We start from the raw sequence: 21103 nt of genomic DNA on the forward strand, positions 1-21103 counted from the left end.
ATCAGTTCCCAGCTGGGGCACTGCTGCTGTATCCTTGGGCAAGGTACTTAACACAGAATTCTCTCAGTCAATATCCAGTTCAGTAAAATGGATAACATGTAAAAACTGTAACCTATATAAGCTGCTTTGGATAAGAACGTCTGCTAAATGACAATAACGTTCTGTAATTGCAAAGTACTAAACTCAAAATTGCCTCTGTAAATATGCAGCCGTATACATTGGTAAAACTGTAACCTGTTGCTCTGGATAAGGGGGTCTGCTAGATGACAGTGATGTGATGTAATGTCCATGCTTTGTCATGCCCCCGTCCCTGTGCCCTGGCGCAGGTGTGAGAGCGCGGGTCTCACCGGCTGGCGATGTGTCTCCAGGCGCGGGGGATGGCGCACAGCATGGCGCAGAAGGCACAAGCGGCCAGCAGGGAGAAGAGGCAGAGGTACAGCAGCCCCTCCACCCCGTCGTAGCACACGCCGATCAGCGCGTCCAGGTAGTCCTGCAGAGCCCCGAGAGACACGGCGTACACGCCACGCACGCACGCACGCAAGCATGCACAGCAATACACAGACACGCACGCACGCACGCACACCAACACACAGACACGCACGCACACACGCACACCAACACACAGACACGCACACACGCATGCACACCAACACACAGACACACACACACGCACACCAACACACAGACACGCACGCACACCAACACACAGACACGCACGCACACCAACACACAGACACACACACACGCACACCAACACACAGACACACACACACGCACACCAACACACAGACACGCACGCACACCAACACACAGACACGCACGCACACCAACACACAGACACGCACGCACACACGCACACCAACACACAGACACGCACACACGCACGCACACCAACACACAGACACACACACACACGCATGCACACCAATACACACACACACACGCACACAGACACAGACACACACAAAGATCAATGTACACACACATACACATACACACACACACATGATTTATCAGTCCCTCCAACAGAAAAATGGTTGATAATTACATCACTGTCAGAATTCCAACCACGGGGCTTTGACCTCAGTTTCTGTGGTAACCACACAGCCTCACTTTAAGCTGAGAGGGGCTAAAGAGGGAGAGGTGCTCAGCACGCTGCTCCAGCCGGATTGGGCAGGAGGGGCGACGGTACCTTGTGCAGGCCGCGGCAGTCCAGCAGGGCGGTCAGCTGGTGTAGGCTGGCCTCAGACGAGTTCAGCAGGTTCTGGATGCTCAGCAGGTCCCTCTGCAGAATACACACGCGCACACACACACACACGCACACACACACACACACACACACACACACACACACGGAGGGGCTAAGAACAGGAGGGTGGAGACTGGAACTTCCACTCAGTGATGCTGTGGGGCAGAAGAACCCGACTCTCTCTGGAGTGTACTAAACGTCTTTCACTTAAGAGATAACATACAAGTGGATGATGGAAAATATTACAATATTCACTATCTATATGGCTGGTGAGTTCCACTGTTCTACTTTTACTCACTCACCTACGTGATCAACATATGAACTACAAAGCTGGGCCACTGCAGGTGTTTAGCTCCAGCAACTCTCTAACATCCCTGTGCCCCTATTAAGATGTCTTCATACACATTTATACAGCAGGATATTTACTGAGGCAGTTGTGGATTTAAGTACCTTGCCCAAGGGTACAGCAGCAGTGCCCCCATGGGGAATTGAACCAACAACGTTTTGGTTAGGAGTCCCGCTCCTTAAACAGTACGCTACACCGCTGCCCTCTGATGTAACCTCTGATGCGAGACGAGACATTCCACGAGGACTGGCTGACTAAAGACCTCGATTATAATTCCATCATAATTTTGACCCTTGCATCAGACATCACCCAGCCAGATCTTAGCCAGGGCAAAACAGTTCCAGATAGCCTGATCACGGGGGAAAAACGGCTGCGTTTTGACTGTAGAGTTTGAGCTGACCTGAGAACGTCAGTCCCAGTCCTACCCTACCTCAGCAGTGGGGAAGAGAGGCACAGCAAACTGCAGCAGACCCTGTATCTGCAGCTGCATGGTGGTCAGGGACCTCTGGAAGATGGTCAGCGACTACAAAAAAAAAAGAAAGAGGCGTAGGTATCCCGCTCACAATCGGAGAGGGGGGCAGATGCATGCAATTCTGCTTTGCCAACACCAGAGGGCACCACCAGACCCATTCTGAAAAACCTGCTCTGAACCCTGAGTGACACCCCCCGCGCGAAACTTTAATCTCATTCCCCGCACACAGCCACTCAGCCGCGCCGCACTCAGGCCCGGAGATCAGGGGAGCGATGCGGACCGCAAAAATGACATCCTCACGAGAGCAAATCCTCTAACATCTTTTAAATTTAAAACGGTACCAGAAAAAAAAACAAAAAAACTCCCCCGTATAATTTAGAAGACTTAGAACACCCACAGGCACTCTTTTTTTTCGATTGCAGCTAGACGAAGGCAATTATCCGTAGACGGCTGACGGACCCAATCCTCTTTGATCAAAGATTTTAATTTCTTAATTTGATAACGGCACCAGCCCTGAAAGAGGACCTGCTCAGGGGCGAGAAAGAAGAGCGTGCACCGATAGATTGGAGAAAGGGAGGCTTTTGTCCTGGAGAGGAGAGGGAGAGTGAAAGGCAGGGAGCTAGCGGAGGTGGGGTTAAGGGCAGAGCGCCATTATTGGTGGGGATGGGGGAGGTCAGACGAGGGTGTCTGATCATCACAGGTCATTCCCTGAAGCAGGGGGGCCTGCTGTGAGCCGAAAGCTGCAGGGTGGGTCCTGAGGGTTTGGGGAGGTACGTTACGGGGACGAGATGCGCATATGGAGGGGTGCCCCCCTGGGTATCAGCGGGAAGGGAGGCGTAGGGGTGCACTCTGGGGTGTGAGTGGAGGGGGGGCGGGTGCAGGCTGGGAGGGGTGGCGGCACAGGAGACGGGATGCTGTTATCGGGCGGGTGGGTCAGTGCCTGGCTGCACATCGGTTCTGCTGTTTCCATCCTGTGGGGCATGTCTGCGTGTGCAGCATAATGGGATCTGAGCACCGCTGCGAAAAGAGGACTGCTGTGTTTTTACTTCCTCTCCAGCCTGACCTAAAAACCCTGCTCTGAGACAGAGGGAGAGGGAGAGAGAGAGAGAGAGGGAGAGGGAGCGGGAGAGAGTGGGAGAGGGAGAGAGAGTGGGAGAGGGAGAGAGAGAGAGAGAGAGAGAGAGAGAGAGAGAGAGGGAGAGGAGGAGGGAGAGGGAAAAAGAAGCAGAGACAGACAGAAGGACAGAAAGACAGAGATGGGGAAAGAGAGAGAGGGAGACAGGGAGTGGGAGTGGGAGTGGGAGTGGGAGAGAGAAAGGGAGAGAGAGAGGGAGAGGGAGAGAGAGAGAGGTAGAAGGAAACAGAAGCAGAGACAAATAGAGAGGGACAGTGAGAGAGAGAGGGAGACGGGGGAGAGAGAAAGCGAAAGGGAGAAAGGGAGAGAAACGGAGAGAGAGAGAGAGAGAGAAAGGAGAGAGAGAGACGGAAACAGAAGGAGGGAAATGCAGAGACAGAGAGAGAGAGGGAAAAGAGAGAGAGAGATGTAGATCGTGAGAGGGAGATGTAGATCGTGCGAGGGAGAGAGAGAATGACAGTGGGTGAAAAGAAGAGGGAGAAAGGAGACAGAGAGGGAAAGAGCGAGTAAGACTAAGGTGGAGACAGAGAGAGAGAGAGAGCGCTCTGTGGGGTGTGCCATACCTGCTGGAAGGGGTTGGGTAGACTCTGGCTGCAGTACAGGTAGTAGTGCACAATATCTGTAAAAGTGGGAGGAAGAGAGAGAGAGTGGGACAGGTCTGCTGGGGGGGCTGAACCACATTCATTCTGTTCACACGATTAGGCCCTAATCCTCGAGTGCGATAAGCAGCCGTAATTATGCCTACATTCATTAAAACGACACTGAGACAAAAAATGAAACAGATAATTTGATTTACTCCTAATGAGGTGTACACATGCAGGGGGGTGGGGGGTGGGGGGTGGGGGGGGGGGGTGGTACCCCCTGGCCTGGGGGGGGGGAACGCATCACTCACCAGAGCTAATGAAGTCCTTGGTCTGGTTCATGAGGAACTTGTCTGGGGCCACACAGAAATCGCTGGTGCCCTGGAGAAAAGAGCAAGATATTAACACACACAGACGCACCCACACAGTACAAAAATGCACTCCATTTTGTCTTTTCAGTATCCGCTCCTGATCCTCACAGTGTGAAGAGCTTGTGTGGTTAGTACAGAGGAACTGTGCTTGTCAGGTGAAAGTAAAGAGACTCCTTACCTTCAGTTAAAAAAAATGCAAATTAAAATTAAAACCAATACTAAATTATCCACCAAATGACATCGCTGCAACTCAACATGTCGCAGCTTTGAAGTGCACCCTGGAGACAGTGCAGGACACACTGCGGTCAGTGAAATTAAGTGCTTTTTAATTTGCTTCCAGATAAGATCATGTGGCCTGCTTTTCAGTTCGTCTCCTTTTGGCTCTCCTTGCAGTCCGTTAAATACTGAGGTATCCTCCAAAATCTGTACGGACACAATGATAACCCCCTCCCCCCGCTCACTGAAGGCTGCCACGAGAACAAAGGAGCTCCAAAATCGGTCAAGCACTCTTCCTGCGCCCCCGTCCCGACTCAGGCCTGAAGCCCACACCAGTGAGTAATCACTTCCTGCTTTTACTCCCATAAAAAAAAAAAAAAAAAAATTAAAAATGGGTTCCTCCTCCTCCTCCAGGCCACGCAGTGGCGGGAATCGCGTGCGGACGTCTGAAAAGGGCAGATCAGAATTCCACTCAGAGCCGGCCCGCCGAACGCACGAATCAACCCGGCGAGCCGGAAATAAAAAAACAACAGCTTTACAAATCGCTGCGGGCGAACGCTGCAGAACTCAGGACCACGAGGATTAGCGGTACGCGGGATACTGCACAGGTCCATGCTGTGGGCGCGGTCATGGCTTATTCTCATTTCTGTCAGCTCTGGTCCTCCGGACTTAAAGAATAACCTGCTATACAGTTCCAGTCAAAACTTTGGATACGCCTGAATTAAGATAACGGGGCACGCACATTCAAAGACATTTTGATCTAAAGACTTCCACTTAAATTTCTTTCCAAAAAAATATATATGTTTTTTAAAAAAATATTTTTGGCTACTTTGCAGAATCTAAAATATAAGAGAGTTTTGATTTGTTTAGCTTTTTTTTGGCCACTGCATAACTCCATTTGTGTTATAGTTTTGATGTCTTTACTATTATTCTAAAATGTGGAAAATAGTAAGAATTAAGAAAAACCCTTCTATTAGTAGGTGTGTCCAAACTTTTGACTAAGACTATAGCTCTCCTGTGGCACAGTTACATAGGCATTCAAAGCCCTAGGACAGGAAACCCTGCCGCTTGAAAACAAGGCAGGTAGCTTATCAGATGGCCGCTTCATTGATCTGAACCACTTTCAAAGCGGGTGCTCACATGAGGGGCTAGCACTGTTAATTTCACCCCGCCCACCGTCACTCCCGAGCATTTCAAAATCAGGCCTTCGCTCGATGCAGGCCTGAGTCCTAATTGGCTTTACCAGGTCAATAGCTACCGCCTAATTCCGCCCATTCGGTAACGAGGAGGCCTCTCGTTTAAGCAGGCCAATTAACGGACAACGCTGCTGCAGCAGGATTCCGGAATGTTTATAAATGGCTGCGCTTTCTGAATATTCCCCATCTGATTGGGTTTCAGCAGTCATCTCTTTGACATTATTAGAAACATGTTGGTTCGGTCATGTTGAAGGAGGAGTCATAGAGAAAAGAAAACCAGCAGACCTGTTCGCTGAGGTGCCCCAACCCCCACAATGCATTGCTCTCTGATACTTTAAACTAGGCTACCACCACAATTGTGTTTTTTTGGTTTTGTTTTGGGGTGGGGGTGTGGGGGGGGTTAGTACTGCACAGATGCTGTGCAGATTTCACTGATATAAAATGTATAATGCAGATGGGTGATATATTGGGTTCAGTGAGTGTAATGAGCCATCCAGATGATTTACAGATCTGAGAATCTTCGCAGTGACTGCTCATCATTAACGTCTCCCTTCCCATTACCCCCCCCCCCAAAAAAAAAAAAAAACAATCCATACAAACAATAAAAGCCAAAAAGCGAAAACAAAGCACTTTCTTACCATTTTTTTGCGTTAACTATGTGCCACTAACCCAGGGAGGCCGTGGGAATGTGTCGGTATTGTGCTGGAATGGTACACTCCCGTCATTGTGATAGCAGTGTGGTCTCAGCCTCGTGCGTTTGACACGTGTGTGCACGTTTGTGTTATATTCCGTGTCATTTTGCTCACTGTTCTTCGTGCCTTCTTCTGGAGACGCACTGGATCTGATCGTCTACTTGACGTCAACAATTTAAACGCTATATTGTGCCGTATGTACTCATCTTGTAAGTCACTCTGAATAAGAACGTCTACTTGGTGTCACCAATGCGAATGTACTGGATGCTAAATGTAGCTGCTCAGCTTGCATGCGGCTCTGGGTAACAGCATCTGCTAAGTGACAAAATGTAAATGCAATGTAAAAAAAAAAAAAAAAGAAGGAAAATCCCCCTCTCTTGAGCAACCGCTCCAGCTTCCCAGAAGACGACATCACAGAGGTCTCGTCATGGTTTTATGTGCCTTGTTACCTACACAGGTACAGCCTGTGTTTATTTTCCTCACTTTTTATCTGAGAGGCGGTGAATCCAGTGAAAAAATAAAACAAAAAACCTAGAAAAATACCGCTGTAATGGATTTGGTCTATTTTTAGGTAGAGCTTCTGTGAGGGCGCTAAGTAAACAGCTTTGATAGGTGACAGCTAATGGGTTCATTAAGCCTGGAAGCCTAGGAGTAGTGACTAGGGGGGCTGGGGGGGGGGGATAAAATGTCCCATTAGAGGGGTAGGTGTTTTAGGGAGGGGAAGAATTTACTGGTTTCATCAATACTAGCAACCATCATTTGTAAGAGGCTTTTTTTCTTACTGGGGTAAATAATTGACACCTTTGAAGAGGTGCAGTTTACTCTCCACAGCAGTAGGTGGCAGCAATGTGCGGAATTTTATTCTGCTGAAAGAAGGATTGTAAACTCGGGCTAATAGACACAATGCAGGCGAGATTTTTTTTTCATGGATTTCCCTGCAATTGCATCTCTGTCAAAGTGAACACATTTTAACAGAAATGCAGCCAGCTGCCTCGCAAATATCTGCACTTTGAGTTTTAATGCAACCGTTTTATATCAACGCGTAATTTAATTACAGCATAATTGCAATAAAAATGCTTTTTAAAATGCTTTCGAAACATGCTTTTCTTGAACGCTATATTAAAAATATCCAGTCACTTTGTGTACAACGAACGTGAGATTTCAACAAAAGCCTTGTCAAAATGCACTGTAAGGATTAATTTTCTTTAATTACACACAGCGGCAGAGTAAGTAGAGCACTTATTTTCTGCTAATTTTCTCTCATGTGGTGTCATAGTGAAAAAAAACAGTAGACTAAATATCCCAACCCACAGGCTGTCCCCCAACTGCAGCCGTACAGCAAGGAGGGGGATATTAAGCAAATTACTCTGCATAAAGGAAACTACTGTTTGTAATTATTGCCATTCATACACTCCTTTCAGTGTTATATTACATTGTGATCACTATAATTTCAATAGCTGCGAACAAGCCGCTGTAACCAATCCTTTCACCCTCGAGTGTCTTGAGAATACTTGACGCTACATTTTCACAAGCTGTTTATTTGTACAGCTGGATAGTAACTGAGGCGGTCCGGGTTAAGCATCTTTTGCCAAAGGCTGCAAGAGCAGCGGCCTCCCCGGGGGGGGGATCGGATCGAACCGGTCACATTTAGGTTACGGGCCCTGCTCATTACCACGGCACCACACTGCTGTCCTGCCACTGTTTTAACAGTATACAACTCAGGCGTGGACCTCAGAGCCCATGGCTTTATATTACGTTACGTTACATTATTGTCAATTATCAGACGCTTGTATCCAGAGGAGAAAAGGAGGTGATGAGAGAGGAGGATAGGATAGAGGGAGAAAGGGAAGGGAGAGGGAGTGTAGAAAGGAGGGACAGACAGACAGACAGACAAAGAGGAAGAGAGACGGAGGCAAAGAGAATAGTGGCACACCTGCTCTACCTGTCTACCTGTGGGTCTGTATCAACCCTGCTTGTATCTCCAGCACTCTCACTCGCTCTCAATGGCCAGCGTCTGCTAATCTGCTTCACTGACTGCTACACACCAGGTGGGCCGGTCACAGGCTGGTCGGCGTAATTGGTTTGCGGACAGCTGTTTCTTCGCATGCATAAGCAATGACGTAGCCAATGAGAGCGGGGAATGCACCCCTGTCTTGGGCGAATAGCCGGTGGAAATCTTTCACACGGTCCTACTGCCAGGGCTGCCAACAGGGGAATATGTGCATGAAAAAAAAAAAAAAAAAGAGCAGTGCTATTAAGGGGGACCGCTCATCTTGATACAGTGACGTCCCCTGCTGACAGAATGAGCAAGAGCAGTCCACCTTAAACGGTATAGACAGAACAACAGGGTAAAAGGACAAAGAAGATATGAAGGGGTCTGTAGAGTGTAACACAGACTGCAGAGTTATGGCTCCAATTTGTTCTAAAATACTGATGCCCGACCATTCGCCTACATCTAAACAGGCACTTATCGAGTCTTACAGAAAATAAAAAGCACACATCTTTCATTACCCTGCCCCTGGCACACTGACCCTCTCTTGTGGGTTCTTCATTACTTCCTGCCCTGTGGCTGATCTTCTTTTTTTCCCCCGGAATATTTAACTCACTGAACTTCAGTTCCCTTTTCTATTCTTCTCCTGAGAGTCTGAGTGAATCGGTGACTACTGGGAACTTCCGATCTTTGAGATCAGGTCCATCATGGTAATGCGCTTAGAGAGCGATTGTCTGCTGACTACATTGACCTTTGACCTGATGGAGACACTAAATGAATAGGAAATCTGTTGTGGGTGTGTGTGAGTGTGTGTGTGTGTGTGTGTGCGTGCGCGTGTGCGTGTGGGGGGGGGGGTCTCAACGTCTCTCTGAACACTAATGAAAGGATGTGTGCATTTGGTTGCTGGAAAAAAAAAAAAAAAAGGAAATCTCGCACACACAAATGACTCAATTAGGAAAATGGCCAAACGTCTGGTCAGCAGGATTTTGGCAGAGGCCAGTAGCTCAGCTCTCTGGAGAAATCCTACTTCTGTAAGACTTTTTAGTGCTTAATAGGAAGCTGTCACTAAGTGTACACCCTCGTGCACACGTGCATGCACACGCGTGCACAAAATAGGAAACATACATTTTTGGAATCTGGTGACCACACAGGGAAACCACAGAATTTGGATCAGCTTTTCTACTGTAAATGGCACTCGGTATCAGGATGAGTACATCATTAAAAATGTCCACACACACAGTCATGAGAACACGCATAGCCACATGCGCACACACACACAAATACAGCTTTGCTCAGTGGGATTGCGTAGTTTGAATAAGCTGGAAAGCGACGGTCAATTTGTTCAAGGTAAATTCCATACAAAAAAAAAAAAAAAAAAAAACGAAAACACTAAGCCTCTTCTTGGAAGGCAGCCCAGCAGATAAATGAACACAACTTAAGATGCAATCGATACGGCACCTCCAGAAAGTAAGCTGACCCAAAAAAAAAAAAAAAAAAAAAATCGAACAAACAAAACAGTTAATACGGCTGGCACGCTTTCCAGCATGAAAATGAAACGGGCCAGCCTCAGAACTGGCAAACAGCTTGGTTCTCGGTTGACTCAGCACCAGAGGCATGCAGCACGGATTGAGAGCCCCTCTCAGAACAGGTTCCAGGTAATCTCAAGCGCCGCTGCCCACCCTCTGTCTTTCCGTGGCTGCGTTTAATAAGCAAAGGAAGTGAGCAACGCGGATCTGCTTACCCGCGGATACGATCGGTCCTATGAGTGCGGCGCGTATGTGCGGCCGGTCCTCGCGGGTAGCTCTTCACGGTTGGTCTCTGAGGTAATCTGTTCCACTATCAGTGTGTCTCTAGGCTTAGCGTTACCCTGGCAGGCTGAGTAAATCTCCGGCAGTGTTTGATCCCTCACTTTTTTGAAGGACGATGTTTTGTTTTGTTTTTTTTCTGTTGAATTATGCATAAAACACGTCCCAAAACTTCGGCAGCAAACAATATTCAAAGCCACCGGGACCATACGTTTTGAAAGAATAAACAGCAACTACAACAAACTGGTAATCAATAAAACTGACCTTTATATACTTTATACAATTGTTAAAAACAAATACAGACCTCAAAAACAATCCTTCTCTATTCCCCTCCAATTTCTACACAGAGGGCTTAGCCATATACCAGTGTGTTATCAGCTGGTAGCAGGAGACTAAAACAAAGAAAAAAAAAACTAACATCAAAATATTATTTATAACGGCATCAAAATACTCTGGCCAGAGTGATTTCACTGTTAAACTACTGTGTGGTGTTAAGGCGGTGTCTGGGCACCCGAGTGGCTCAGCCAGGCACGGTGCTTCTCTGAGTCCTTCAGCTCAGAACCAGGATTGACTCTAAGCTGTGTCATTTGTGCGAAGAGCCTATGAGTCACTTGGATGACGTCACTGGAGAAGCACCTATCCTCCAGTCGGCATTTGCTCTGCTGCGGTGTACTAGGGGTACTTTTACTGCAGAAAAACAACTCTTGGCTGCGTGTGAGTGTACCAGAGGATTGAGAGGATTGCATTTGTGTCGTTTTGGCACTCCTGAACGAATAACTGGAGATTCCACACGGGTGAGGAAAAAACGGAAAAAAAAAACAAGTGGTTTAGTACATGTTCAGAACAGTTCTGCCTAATTTGGCCACAGAGGGTGGTCGGTTTTGTAAGATTGGTTTAATGTCTGTGCATGAATACATGCCAATGAATGTTGTGTAACATATGTCTACAGCCTGTGATTTCTCTTACATTCTGACAGATTTAAGTGAAGCCTCTGCAGCTTCCTCCCAGGTACGGGGCTTCCTGTTTGTCTCTCTCCCCCCCCCCCCCCCCCCCTCTCTTTCTCTCTCTCCCTCTCTCTCTCTCTCTCTCTCTCCCTCTCCCCCTCTCTCTCTCTCCCCCCTCTCTCTCTCTCTCTCTCTCCCTCTTTTCCTCTCTCCCTCTCTCTCTCCCTCCCTCTCCCTCTCTCTCTCTCCCCCTCTCTCTCTCCCTCCTTCTCTCTCCCTCCCTCCCTCTCTTTCTCTCTCCCTCCCTCCCTCCCTCTCTTTCTCTCTCTCCCTCCCTCTCCCTCTCTCTCTCTCTGTCTCCCTCTCTCTCCCTCTCCCTCTCTGTCTCCCTCTCTCTCTTTCTCTCTGTCTCCCTCTCTCCCTCTCTCTCTTTCTCTCTCTCCCTCTCTCTCCCTCCCTCTCCCTCTCCCTCCCTCTCCCTCCCTCTCTCTCTCCCTCTCCCTCCCTCTCCCTCCCTCTCTCTCTCTCTCTCTCTCTCCCTCTCTCTCTCTTTCTCTCTGTCTCCCTCCCTCCCTCTCTCTCTCCCTCCCACTCTCCCTCTCCCTCTCTGTCTCCCTCCCTCCCTCTCTCTCTCCCTCCCTCTCTCCCTCTCCCTCTCTGTCTCCCTCTCTTTCTCTCTGTCTCCCTCTTTCCCTCTCTCCCCCTCTCCCTCCCTCTCTCTCTCTCTCTCTCCCTCTCTCTCTCTCTCTCTCTCTCCGTCTGCGTCAGCATCACAGCTGTCCAGCTGGATAATCCCCACTCTGACACACGGGGTGTCACTGGGTGTCACACCACAGAGGAGTGCACCCTGTGACCCCCGTCCCGACTGTAAATCCACTCCCTCATGTCCCAGCTGGACCCCCCATGCTCCCGCAAACGCCGCGTCCTGTTCCCCTCCCAGACCTCACGTAGAGTCAGTCCCCCACCAACCCTGGTTCTCTCTTTGCTGCTAGACTGCAAAGGCCTGAATGACATATGTTCAGATTTGACCGAGACATGTTCAGGTGTAGTCTGTCTTTCTCAGACTGCTCACCGTTATGCATGTGGCCTCATGAAATACACTTTTGTTTCTTCCCAGTGTATCTGCCAAAGTGACTAAATGTACTCGACCAGAGGCCCAGCCTTACAGACAACGGCGTTCTGAATTTGTTGACAACACACACACACACACAGACACACACGCGTGCACACACACACACACACACACACACGTGCACACGCACAGCCCCATGTCTTGAGCCTCCTACTGAAATCTTGATCTGAACAAACAGCTCCGTTCAGCCAAACCTTCTGTCCTGTTCTCATAACCACTCCCTGTCTGTCCAGGGGAGGATATGACCTTAATACAGACCCTTGTTACACATGCAGTATATATTCTGCTCTGTGGACCCTCAGATCCCAGTAGCAAAGAGTCACCGAAGCTCAAAACAAAAGCTCTTCAGTATCTGAGCACAGGGGTTAAACCACAGGGTGACCCCTGACCCCTGTCGCACAATATCAGACCTGACCCATGCGAGGACTCTGTGGGACTCAGCACTGCGTTTTGGCCTGAGGAGGAGAACTTAACTAACAGGAAGGAAAAAAAAAAGCAAAAAGCCCAAAAACAAACAGCAATAAAACGCGAGGAGAGGCAGTTTGATGTGACCGGTCACACCAGGGTGTAACCGTGTTTCAGCGATTCAGAGGTTGCAGTGGACGTCGGTGGTCCAGCAAAAGAAACGATATGGGCGGGATCTTAAAGGGAGCTCCGGCTGTGACTCACCACGGCTGCGGCGGTGTCCGCCCCCAGCGACGCCCAGCTCAGGACCAGGGTGAGCACCCCGAACACCATCATCCTGAAGAGAGGGGGGTGGGGAGAAAGAGAGGGGGGGGGGGGGGAGGGAGGGGGAGAGTAAGGAAGAGGGAGAGAGAGAGAGAGAGAGAGGAGGAGAGAGGGAGAGAGAGGGAGAGAGAGGGAGAGAGAGAGAGAGAGAGAGAGAGAGACTTGACTTTTACACCTCCTTTATTTAAAACAATAAGCAAGACTCAACAAACATTATTATTCAACACTTCATAAAAAACAGGAATCACAAAAAGGTAGAAAAACACAAGGGGAAAAATGTCAGTAAAAAAAATAATAATAAATAAAAAAAAAATAATAAATTCTCCATTTATTGCAGGAAGACTAGTTTGATGACAGGGAGAGAGAGAGATGGAGAGAGAGAGAGAGGGAGAGCGAGAGAGAGGCAGGCAGCGAAAGGACAAGGTGGCAAAGGTGAGACAGCAGAGAGCACAGCCATGTGTGACTTGACTGGACAGCTCACTGTAGCACTGTGTAGCACTGCATAGTTCAAGAGACAACAGATTTACGGCGGTGGTGAAGCTAAAGCTGACATGTTAGCTAACTAAGCTAACATAACCCCCCCCGAGTATCTGTGCGCCTGCTAGTGACTGATAAGCAAATTATTCCTTTTATTATCATGTATAAAAAAAAAAGACGTCTGCGGTGTAGCTCAAGGGTAATGATATTGCACCACTAGGAGGTCAAGGGAAGACAAACAAGGCTGTGGGGATGACTACCAAGGGTTAAAGCCATCCTCCTCTGACAGTAACAATATGGTCTTCTGACAGTAAAAAATGACACTTTACTGTAAAGTGATGGCGTCTACACCAGCAAGACAGACAGAGTTACACTAGCTGCAACATAGTTATTAACACCTCAGAGATGCCCTGTAGAGTACAGTATATAAAGCCCACAGAGCTCTGTAGACTACAGTATATAAACCCCACAGTGATGCTCTGTAGAGTATAGTATATAAACCCCACAGAGATGCTCTGTAGAGTACAGTATATAAACATCTCAGAGCTGCTCTGTAGAGTACAGTATATAAACATCTCAGAGCTGCTCTGTAAAGTACAGTATATAAACCTCACAGAGATGCTCTGTAGAGTACAGTATATAAACATCTCAGAGATGCTCTGTAGAGTACAGTATATAAACACCACAGAGAGCTCTGTAGAGTACAGTATATAAACACCAGAGCTCTGTAGAGTACAGTATATAAACATCTCAGAGCTGCTCTGTAGAGTACAGTATATAAACCCCACAGAGCTGCTCTGTAGAGTACAGTATATAAACCCCACAGAGAGCTCTGTACAGTACAGTATATAGAGAGCAAAGAGGGAGGAGTGGAGAGGAGGAGCAATGGGACTGCAAAGACAGGGTGAGGGGGTGAGAGAGAAAGAGGGGAGAGAGAATGAGACAGGGAGGAGGGGGAAGCAGGAGGAGAGAAGAGGCATGGGGTAGAGAAAAAGAGAGGGAAAAGATTCCACACTCAGTGGCTGAGAAGCACCTACAGATTGAATTGAAGACTCTTAACAATTTGGCCGTGTGTGTGTGGTGAGGAAATCGATAAGCAATACAAAGATCAATAGAGGGTGAGATTTGAGCTGAGCAAACTGAGAGCAATACCAGGCCCGGAGAATCAGCCGGCAATAACAAGTACAAGGCTCCTGCTCTAGGCCTAATATATGTTATACATGTAAGCTGCCCACAAGGACTCGGGGACTCATTTGGGCGAGGAGATTTTAGCTCATTAGTCAGCAGCGTATTTTCAGGACCAGTCTCCACATCAGGGGCGAGACACAGAGGTGCTTCCAGTAATTAAATTCAGAGCAGGGACACAGAGTAATCAAATTCATATCCTTCCAGTCACCCTTTTCGGCTTTGGCGGAGGAGACGCTGGGGTCTTGCCCTGTTTATGAGTGTCGCGGACACATAAGGGTACAGTCAATAAGATTACAGATCTACAGAACAGTGACTGCCATTATTGAGTAAAATAATAAGGGCCATCCATCAGTAATCTCAAGAGCCAATGGGCCAGGCAGGGAGAGGGAGGGGAATCCAAAATGAGCCACTCTGCTCAGTCCTTGATCTGAGTCTCGGAGGAAATGGTCAGTATCTACCCCTCCAAACGCAACTTAAGACATGTTCTCAAATATACACAGTTGATCTCTTATCTTGAAAACTCTGTGGTACATGCACGAATATAGACATGATTGATCTCTTGTCTTGAAACTCTGTGGTACATGACCAAATATACACGTGATTGATCTCTCGTCGTGAAACTCTGTGGTACATGTGAACAACATTCACTCCAAAGAAGCGGGGTCGTCGTTATGACTGTTTTGACACCGTAAATGTTGTTTAGAATGTGATCACGACAGCACCTGTCCCCATCTTCTCCTGATGAATCGAGCAGGGAGGTGAGCCCCGCGTTTGTTTACGCCGTAGGACAGGAAGGAATAAACGATCAACAGACGGAGTTCTCGTCGCAGCGACCCGTTCTCCCGTCTGTCTCCTCCCGAGCTGCCGTCTCCCTCTTTGCCTTCTAGATTCTGGGTGGAATTCACGGGCGTTGTGCACGGAGCCATTATTTAAACAGCAACGTCAACTTTGGTCAACCCTGGACGACATATCCAGATCCCGCTGCCTCAGTAAAATTAAGGCCATCACAGGAGACTCCTCACATCCCGCCTATCACCTGTTTGACCTGTTGCCCTCCGGACAGCGCTTCAGGTCAATCAAGTCCCACACCACCAGACTAACAAATAGCTTCTTCCCCTGGGCCATACGGACTGCTAACAAACACTGACACCCCCCGCCCCCCAACCCTCTACCTCAATACAACTGTGCAATTCCACTGTGCACTTTAAGTAGTTTTTTTAAAAAAAAGGCCATATTAACGCACAAGTTTTCTTTATACTTCTTTTCATTTACAATGTGTCTTCTTTTTTTAAATTTGTAAATTTGTATTTTACTGTATTTATTGTATTTTATTGTATATTTTGTATATTTTTTCTCCTATGTCGCGTGCCTTATTTGTACTGTGTGTACATAAATGTTCCTCAGTGCGCTGCTGTTGCAGACCACCAACAATTTCGTTGCACCCCCACCGTGCAATGACAATAAAGTCTATTCTGATTCTGATTCTGGTCATTTTTCGTGCACACACATAATTCAGAGATGAAAAAAAACAGATCACACCAAGATGCTGCCTCTGAGTTTGAAGCCAACGTCGCACAAAATGTCGGATAAGGCATGCCATTACGGCAAGTGTACCATGTCCAGTCAACTGCATTTTGGGGACACCATAGTATCAGATCTTACACCTCTAAGAAGGCTGAAAAGCACCCCAATGGTGCGGAAGGGTGGGTACACTGTGACCACGCAATGATAGAGTATCTGACAGTGTACTGCGGCTTTGAACACTAAACGTGTTAGAGCGGCGTTCTGGAGGGATAACATCCTACTGCTTATCAAATAGCATCCCGCGTGTCCCGTCCTTTGACAGAAAAATCGAGCAAGCCATCATCGTATTTCTGAGCTCGAGTGGACAGTAAGTGCCATGTGAGGGAGAGGCCTGGCCTATTTTTGGGGGGGGGGGGGGGGGGGGGGGGGTGTACAATACAAGCCTCAAGCCAAAACAAGCCTCCTGTGGAGGCTCCCCTGGGTGCAGGCCACCTTGATGGGCAGGAGTCTGGGTCAAGCCTGGGTGCTTTATAGGAACAGAGGTTGTCCCCATTTTCATGAAAAAAAGAAAAAAAAACTGATGCACAAGTGATGGACAGTGCCTCTACCTACAATCCATCTCTTTTAATGGTGAGCACATAGAAGATGGCACCATTTTTTAAGTCTTTGTAATGACTCAGTTGGGGACCAAACTCTCAACCTTTCAGCGTTATAACGGACACTCAAACCACAAGGCCACTATCAGAGTAGTCTGACAGAGGCAGGGACCTTTGAGTACCTCCCCCACACGCTCTGAATGCAATGTTAAGTTTGCCTCTTGTCTTCTGTGACCCCCAGAGATGCTTGGCACAGAGTCCACTAGGCCTGCAGAGTTCATCAGAGCCACTCAGAGCTCCGGGAATCATGAGATCATGAGTGATAAAATAGCTGCCCAAACCAGGCCTAGAGGTGAGAGGGAGGGTGAGAGAGAGAGAGGGGGATAGAAAGAGAGAGACAAAGACAGAGACAGAGAGAAATACAGAGATATAAGGACGGAGAGGGAGAGAGCAGCTATACAGGTCTGCCTGACCAGCGTGTTGAAAGGGGCCTGACGCCATCTCCAAACACCACTCTTCCCTTTATTCCCCTCCCTCTCCTCGCTGCCTCGAAAAGACCAGGCCTCCGCAGGACCCTCGTATCAAGGCAGCCTCACTCCGGCCCGTGGACTGTCACGCGAGTGTCCGCCTCGAACGCAGGGAGCTGGGGGAGGGAGGACCACAGGCCCCACGGGCCACGCAGGCTAGCGGGCGCCGCGGCGCGCAAACTGAGCGCTCCGTTTGCCTCATTAGCGCATTGCGTGTGTGAGATGCGGTGGGGAGTCTGTCTGCCCCCCCCCCGCGCTGCTCTTTGGTCTCAGTAGCTAATGTGGAGAGACAGGGAGTCCTCCGCCTGGTTAAGCACCGCTGTATGCGTTTCATGCCCCGTGGATCGGTTCATCGGGGCGGGCGCAGCCACAGAGGTAATCGTTGCAGCTACAGACTACGGATACCTGAATGGCTTGTGACTGAATTACCAGGGAAGGCAGCGAGCGCTGGAGGCTTGCTTGCCAACATGCCCATGAAGAATTTCTCTGTAAAAATAATCTGCTTTTTACAGATACGGTCTGAGCTCACTGGTTCAGAGCAGTTACATTGCATTACATTATTGGCTTTTAGCAGACGCTCTTATCCAGACTGACATAGGTTACAATAGATTACAACGTTATCCATTTATATAGCTGGATATGTACTGTGGCAATTCTGGGTTAAGTTCCTTGCCCAAGTGTACAACAGCAGTGCCCCAGCGGGGAAGCAAACCAGCAACCTTTCAGTTACGAGTCCTGCTCCTTACCATTATGCTACACTGCCGCACTGAGTGGTGATGAGAAAACACTGCAATTCTATCCCAAAACACACACACACACACACACACACAAACACACACAAACACACTCACACACACACTCACACACACACACACACACACACACACACACACACACACACACACACACACACACACACACACATACACATACATACACATACATACACATACACATACACACACACAAACACACACACAAACACACACACACACACAAACACACACACACACACACACACACACACACACACACACACACACACACTCACACACACACACATACACAAACACATACACACACACACATACACACACACACACATACAGAGGATGTGTGGCATGCATTTCATTTCTCTTCTCAGGAAAATATATGGCTATGAGTCAAGTGGGCCAACAGACATTGTTGAGCGGCATGACCCTTAGCCCCAGTAATGCCAGCCTGTGAGACTCTCGTAGTATCTATAGAGAGATAAAAAAGGGAAACAGGCTAATTCAGTGAGCACTCACGTGGTGAGCAGCCAGCGAGACTGCTTGGCCAGTCCAAGGCAAGCCATCAGGCAGATCACAAGGTCCAGAATCAGCAGCAGCAGGTAAGTGAGCCACCTAGAGGAGGGAGGGAAAACTGCATCACCGGTTTATAGAATCAAAGGGAGACAACCAAGCTTTTTTTTTTTTTTTTTACAGGCTAATTCAAATCAGCTGGCTCATGTCCACATCTAAGGCATTTAATTAAGCCCTTCTGTCTGGGGGGAAATCTGTGGTGTTTGCGTGCAGGTTTCTCTGCTATTTGTGCGTGCATGTTCGGGGAGCATGTTTGTGTGTGAGTGTGATACAGAGCATGTGTGTGTGTGTGTGTGTGTGAGTGTGATACAGAGCATGTGTGTGTGTGTGTGTGTGTGTGTGTGTGTGTGATACAGAGCATGTGTGTGTGTGTGTGAGTGTGATACAGAGCATGTGTGTGTGTGTGTGTGTGTGTGTGTGATACAGAGCATGTGTGTGTGTGTGTGTGTGTGTGTGTGTGTGAGTGTGATACAGAGCATGTGTGTGTGTGTGTGTGTGTTTGTGTTTGAGTGAGAGTATGTGTGTGTGTGTGTGTGTGTTTGTGTGTGTGTGTGAGTGTGTTTGTGTTTGTGTGTGAGTGTGAGTGTGTGTGTGTGTGTGTAAGTGTGAGAGTGTGAGAGTGTGTGTCTGTGTTTGTGTGTGTGTGTCCGTCCATCGCACATCCATCTGCCTGGACTGTTGTGGTCACTTCCTGGCTCCAGCTCGGGACCCAGTCCAGACGGTTAATAATTAATGTGAAAAATCCATACTGCTGAATATTTAATGCTGCAAAACCTGTGCTAGGGGTATTGGCCCAGTTCCCCCTCTCTCCCTGGCCGCTTGTTTCTGATAGTCTCGGACAAGGGCAGGAATGCATAACCACGCCCATCTGGGACCTTCCAGCCCCGCCATTGGCTGCAGGGCTGGCCGGAGCAGCACAGCCAGGCCATGCTCGTTCACACATTCCTAATTTAACCGGTCCCCAGAGGGCACCCCGGGCATCGGTCCGGTGGGTTTCCTCGCCAGGGGGCGACAGTGTCACTGTTACACTCCAGACGCCACGCCAGAGCGAGGAGGTCACTCGGGGCGTCGGGTTAAGGAACCGCGAGCGTCCGAGCGTTTTGAGCCAGAGCTGCTGGAGACAGATTCCTCATCTGTATTCCTAAACCAAAGGCATAATTAATCACGGAGAAAGGAGACAGAACACCTTGCCTTTCCCGGCTCTTTATCGAGACGGGGGCGGCTGCCTCATTAAAGGCTGAGCGGTGACTCTTCGGGAGGGTAAGGAGTGGGGCAGAACCAGGCATTTAGAGCTGCCTGTATTTAATCAGTACGGAGATACGCCAGGTACGGAGCCGGGGGGGAGGAGGGATTGTGTTTCCGGTCGATGCCGGGCTGAGCTACTGCTGCATGAAACACTGCCCCTTCGTCGATATCTCCCCAATATCTCCTTGTATCACATCTCCCTGACACTGACCTACAGAGGGGAACGCTGCCCTCCGCAGACAGATGCGTGTGCGGACAAGGGTGTCGGCGACCCCCGCGTACATCAGGAGGACAAGCGCGACTCACTTAGTCTTTATCTCCAAGCCGCTCAGCTGTAGTTTTCTATACTATTCTACTCCTCACCTGTAGTATCACATGAGTACTCCACTAACTACCTGCTGTGCGCCCACTCCTGTACTACTCCCTTCTTCACCCGTAGTACACAAATGCTCAGCCACACCATCCCACACGTTCTACTGCGAGAGCTCCCCTCTTCTCACTTATACTGCCCGCTCTCCTCACCTCTATTACCCCCCTCCCCTCACCTGTACTACCTCTCCTCCCCTCACCTGCTGTACCCTTACACACCCCCCCCCGCCCCCACCCCACCCCCTCCTCACCTGTAGTACTCCATCTGGCCGGTCTGGTCGGCGAGGGCGGCCAGGTCCACCTTGACCTGGTCCCAGTCGGGCAAGCCCACCAGCTGCTTGATGATGTTGTCGGCCATTTGCTGCATGAAGCGCAGGGTCTGCACGTAGTCAAGGCGCGTGGCCAGGATCTCGTCCAGCCGGGACAGGTGCTGCTTCAGCCCGCTCTGCATGCTGCCCATAGTGCCGCTCACCTGGGGGGGGGATCCGGCATGTCAGAGGGGCAGGTACGTACCAGTGACATCATCATCCACCCATGCGCTGAACCAAACCGCCCTGACTTTGATGTGACGTCATGTCATTAGGCTCCTCCTGCTCCACAGCAATGACATAATCCTCCCTTTCAGGTGAAGCCCCGCCCCATTTAATGATTCACCAATCCTGCACTGGACTCACTTCCCTGCCTATTAGCCATGAATAAAAACATAGCCGCTTAGTTTGAGTTTACTCCATTTCCTCTCGTGACATTTGCGTGTGTTTTCAGCAGTGTTCCTCAAAAGGGGGGAGAGAATGCCTGGGGTGCAGTGTATCAGCTTATCGGCGTATATTCCTGGGGGTTCATTTGGGCTGGGAGAATGGCTCTCACTGAACAACCAGAGGAGGCGTACCAGTGATGGCAGAGGTACACCGCCTGCATGCTGTGACATTTCTGCTACGGTTCATCAGTGTTTTGAAAACGGTTTGGCCAAATACGAAAA

General features: G+C 49.0%; 1 protein-coding gene across 1 annotated transcript in view; it reads right to left on the reverse strand.

Annotated features, from left to right (window-relative positions):
* Positions 1 to 21103, reverse strand: part of ttyh2 (tweety family member 2) — a 74194-nt gene that overhangs the window by 5992 nt on the left and 47099 nt on the right. The window contains exons 4-11 of the mRNA XM_036532303.1: positions 20379 to 20599; positions 18460 to 18555; positions 12799 to 12871; positions 4095 to 4164; positions 3766 to 3821; positions 2026 to 2118; positions 1193 to 1285; positions 348 to 490 (exon numbers count right to left, since the gene is read on the reverse strand). Coding sequence (XP_036388196.1) covers positions 348 to 490; positions 1193 to 1285; positions 2026 to 2118; positions 3766 to 3821; positions 4095 to 4164; positions 12799 to 12871; positions 18460 to 18555; positions 20379 to 20599 — 845 coding nt within the window. The remainder of the gene's footprint in view (positions 1 to 347; positions 491 to 1192; positions 1286 to 2025; positions 2119 to 3765; positions 3822 to 4094; positions 4165 to 12798; positions 12872 to 18459; positions 18556 to 20378; positions 20600 to 21103) is intronic.

The sequence above is a fragment of the Megalops cyprinoides genome, chromosome 1 (genome assembly GCF_013368585.1).
Source record: "Megalops cyprinoides isolate fMegCyp1 chromosome 1, fMegCyp1.pri, whole genome shotgun sequence".
Lineage (NCBI taxonomy): Eukaryota > Metazoa > Chordata > Actinopteri > Elopiformes > Megalopidae > Megalops > Megalops cyprinoides.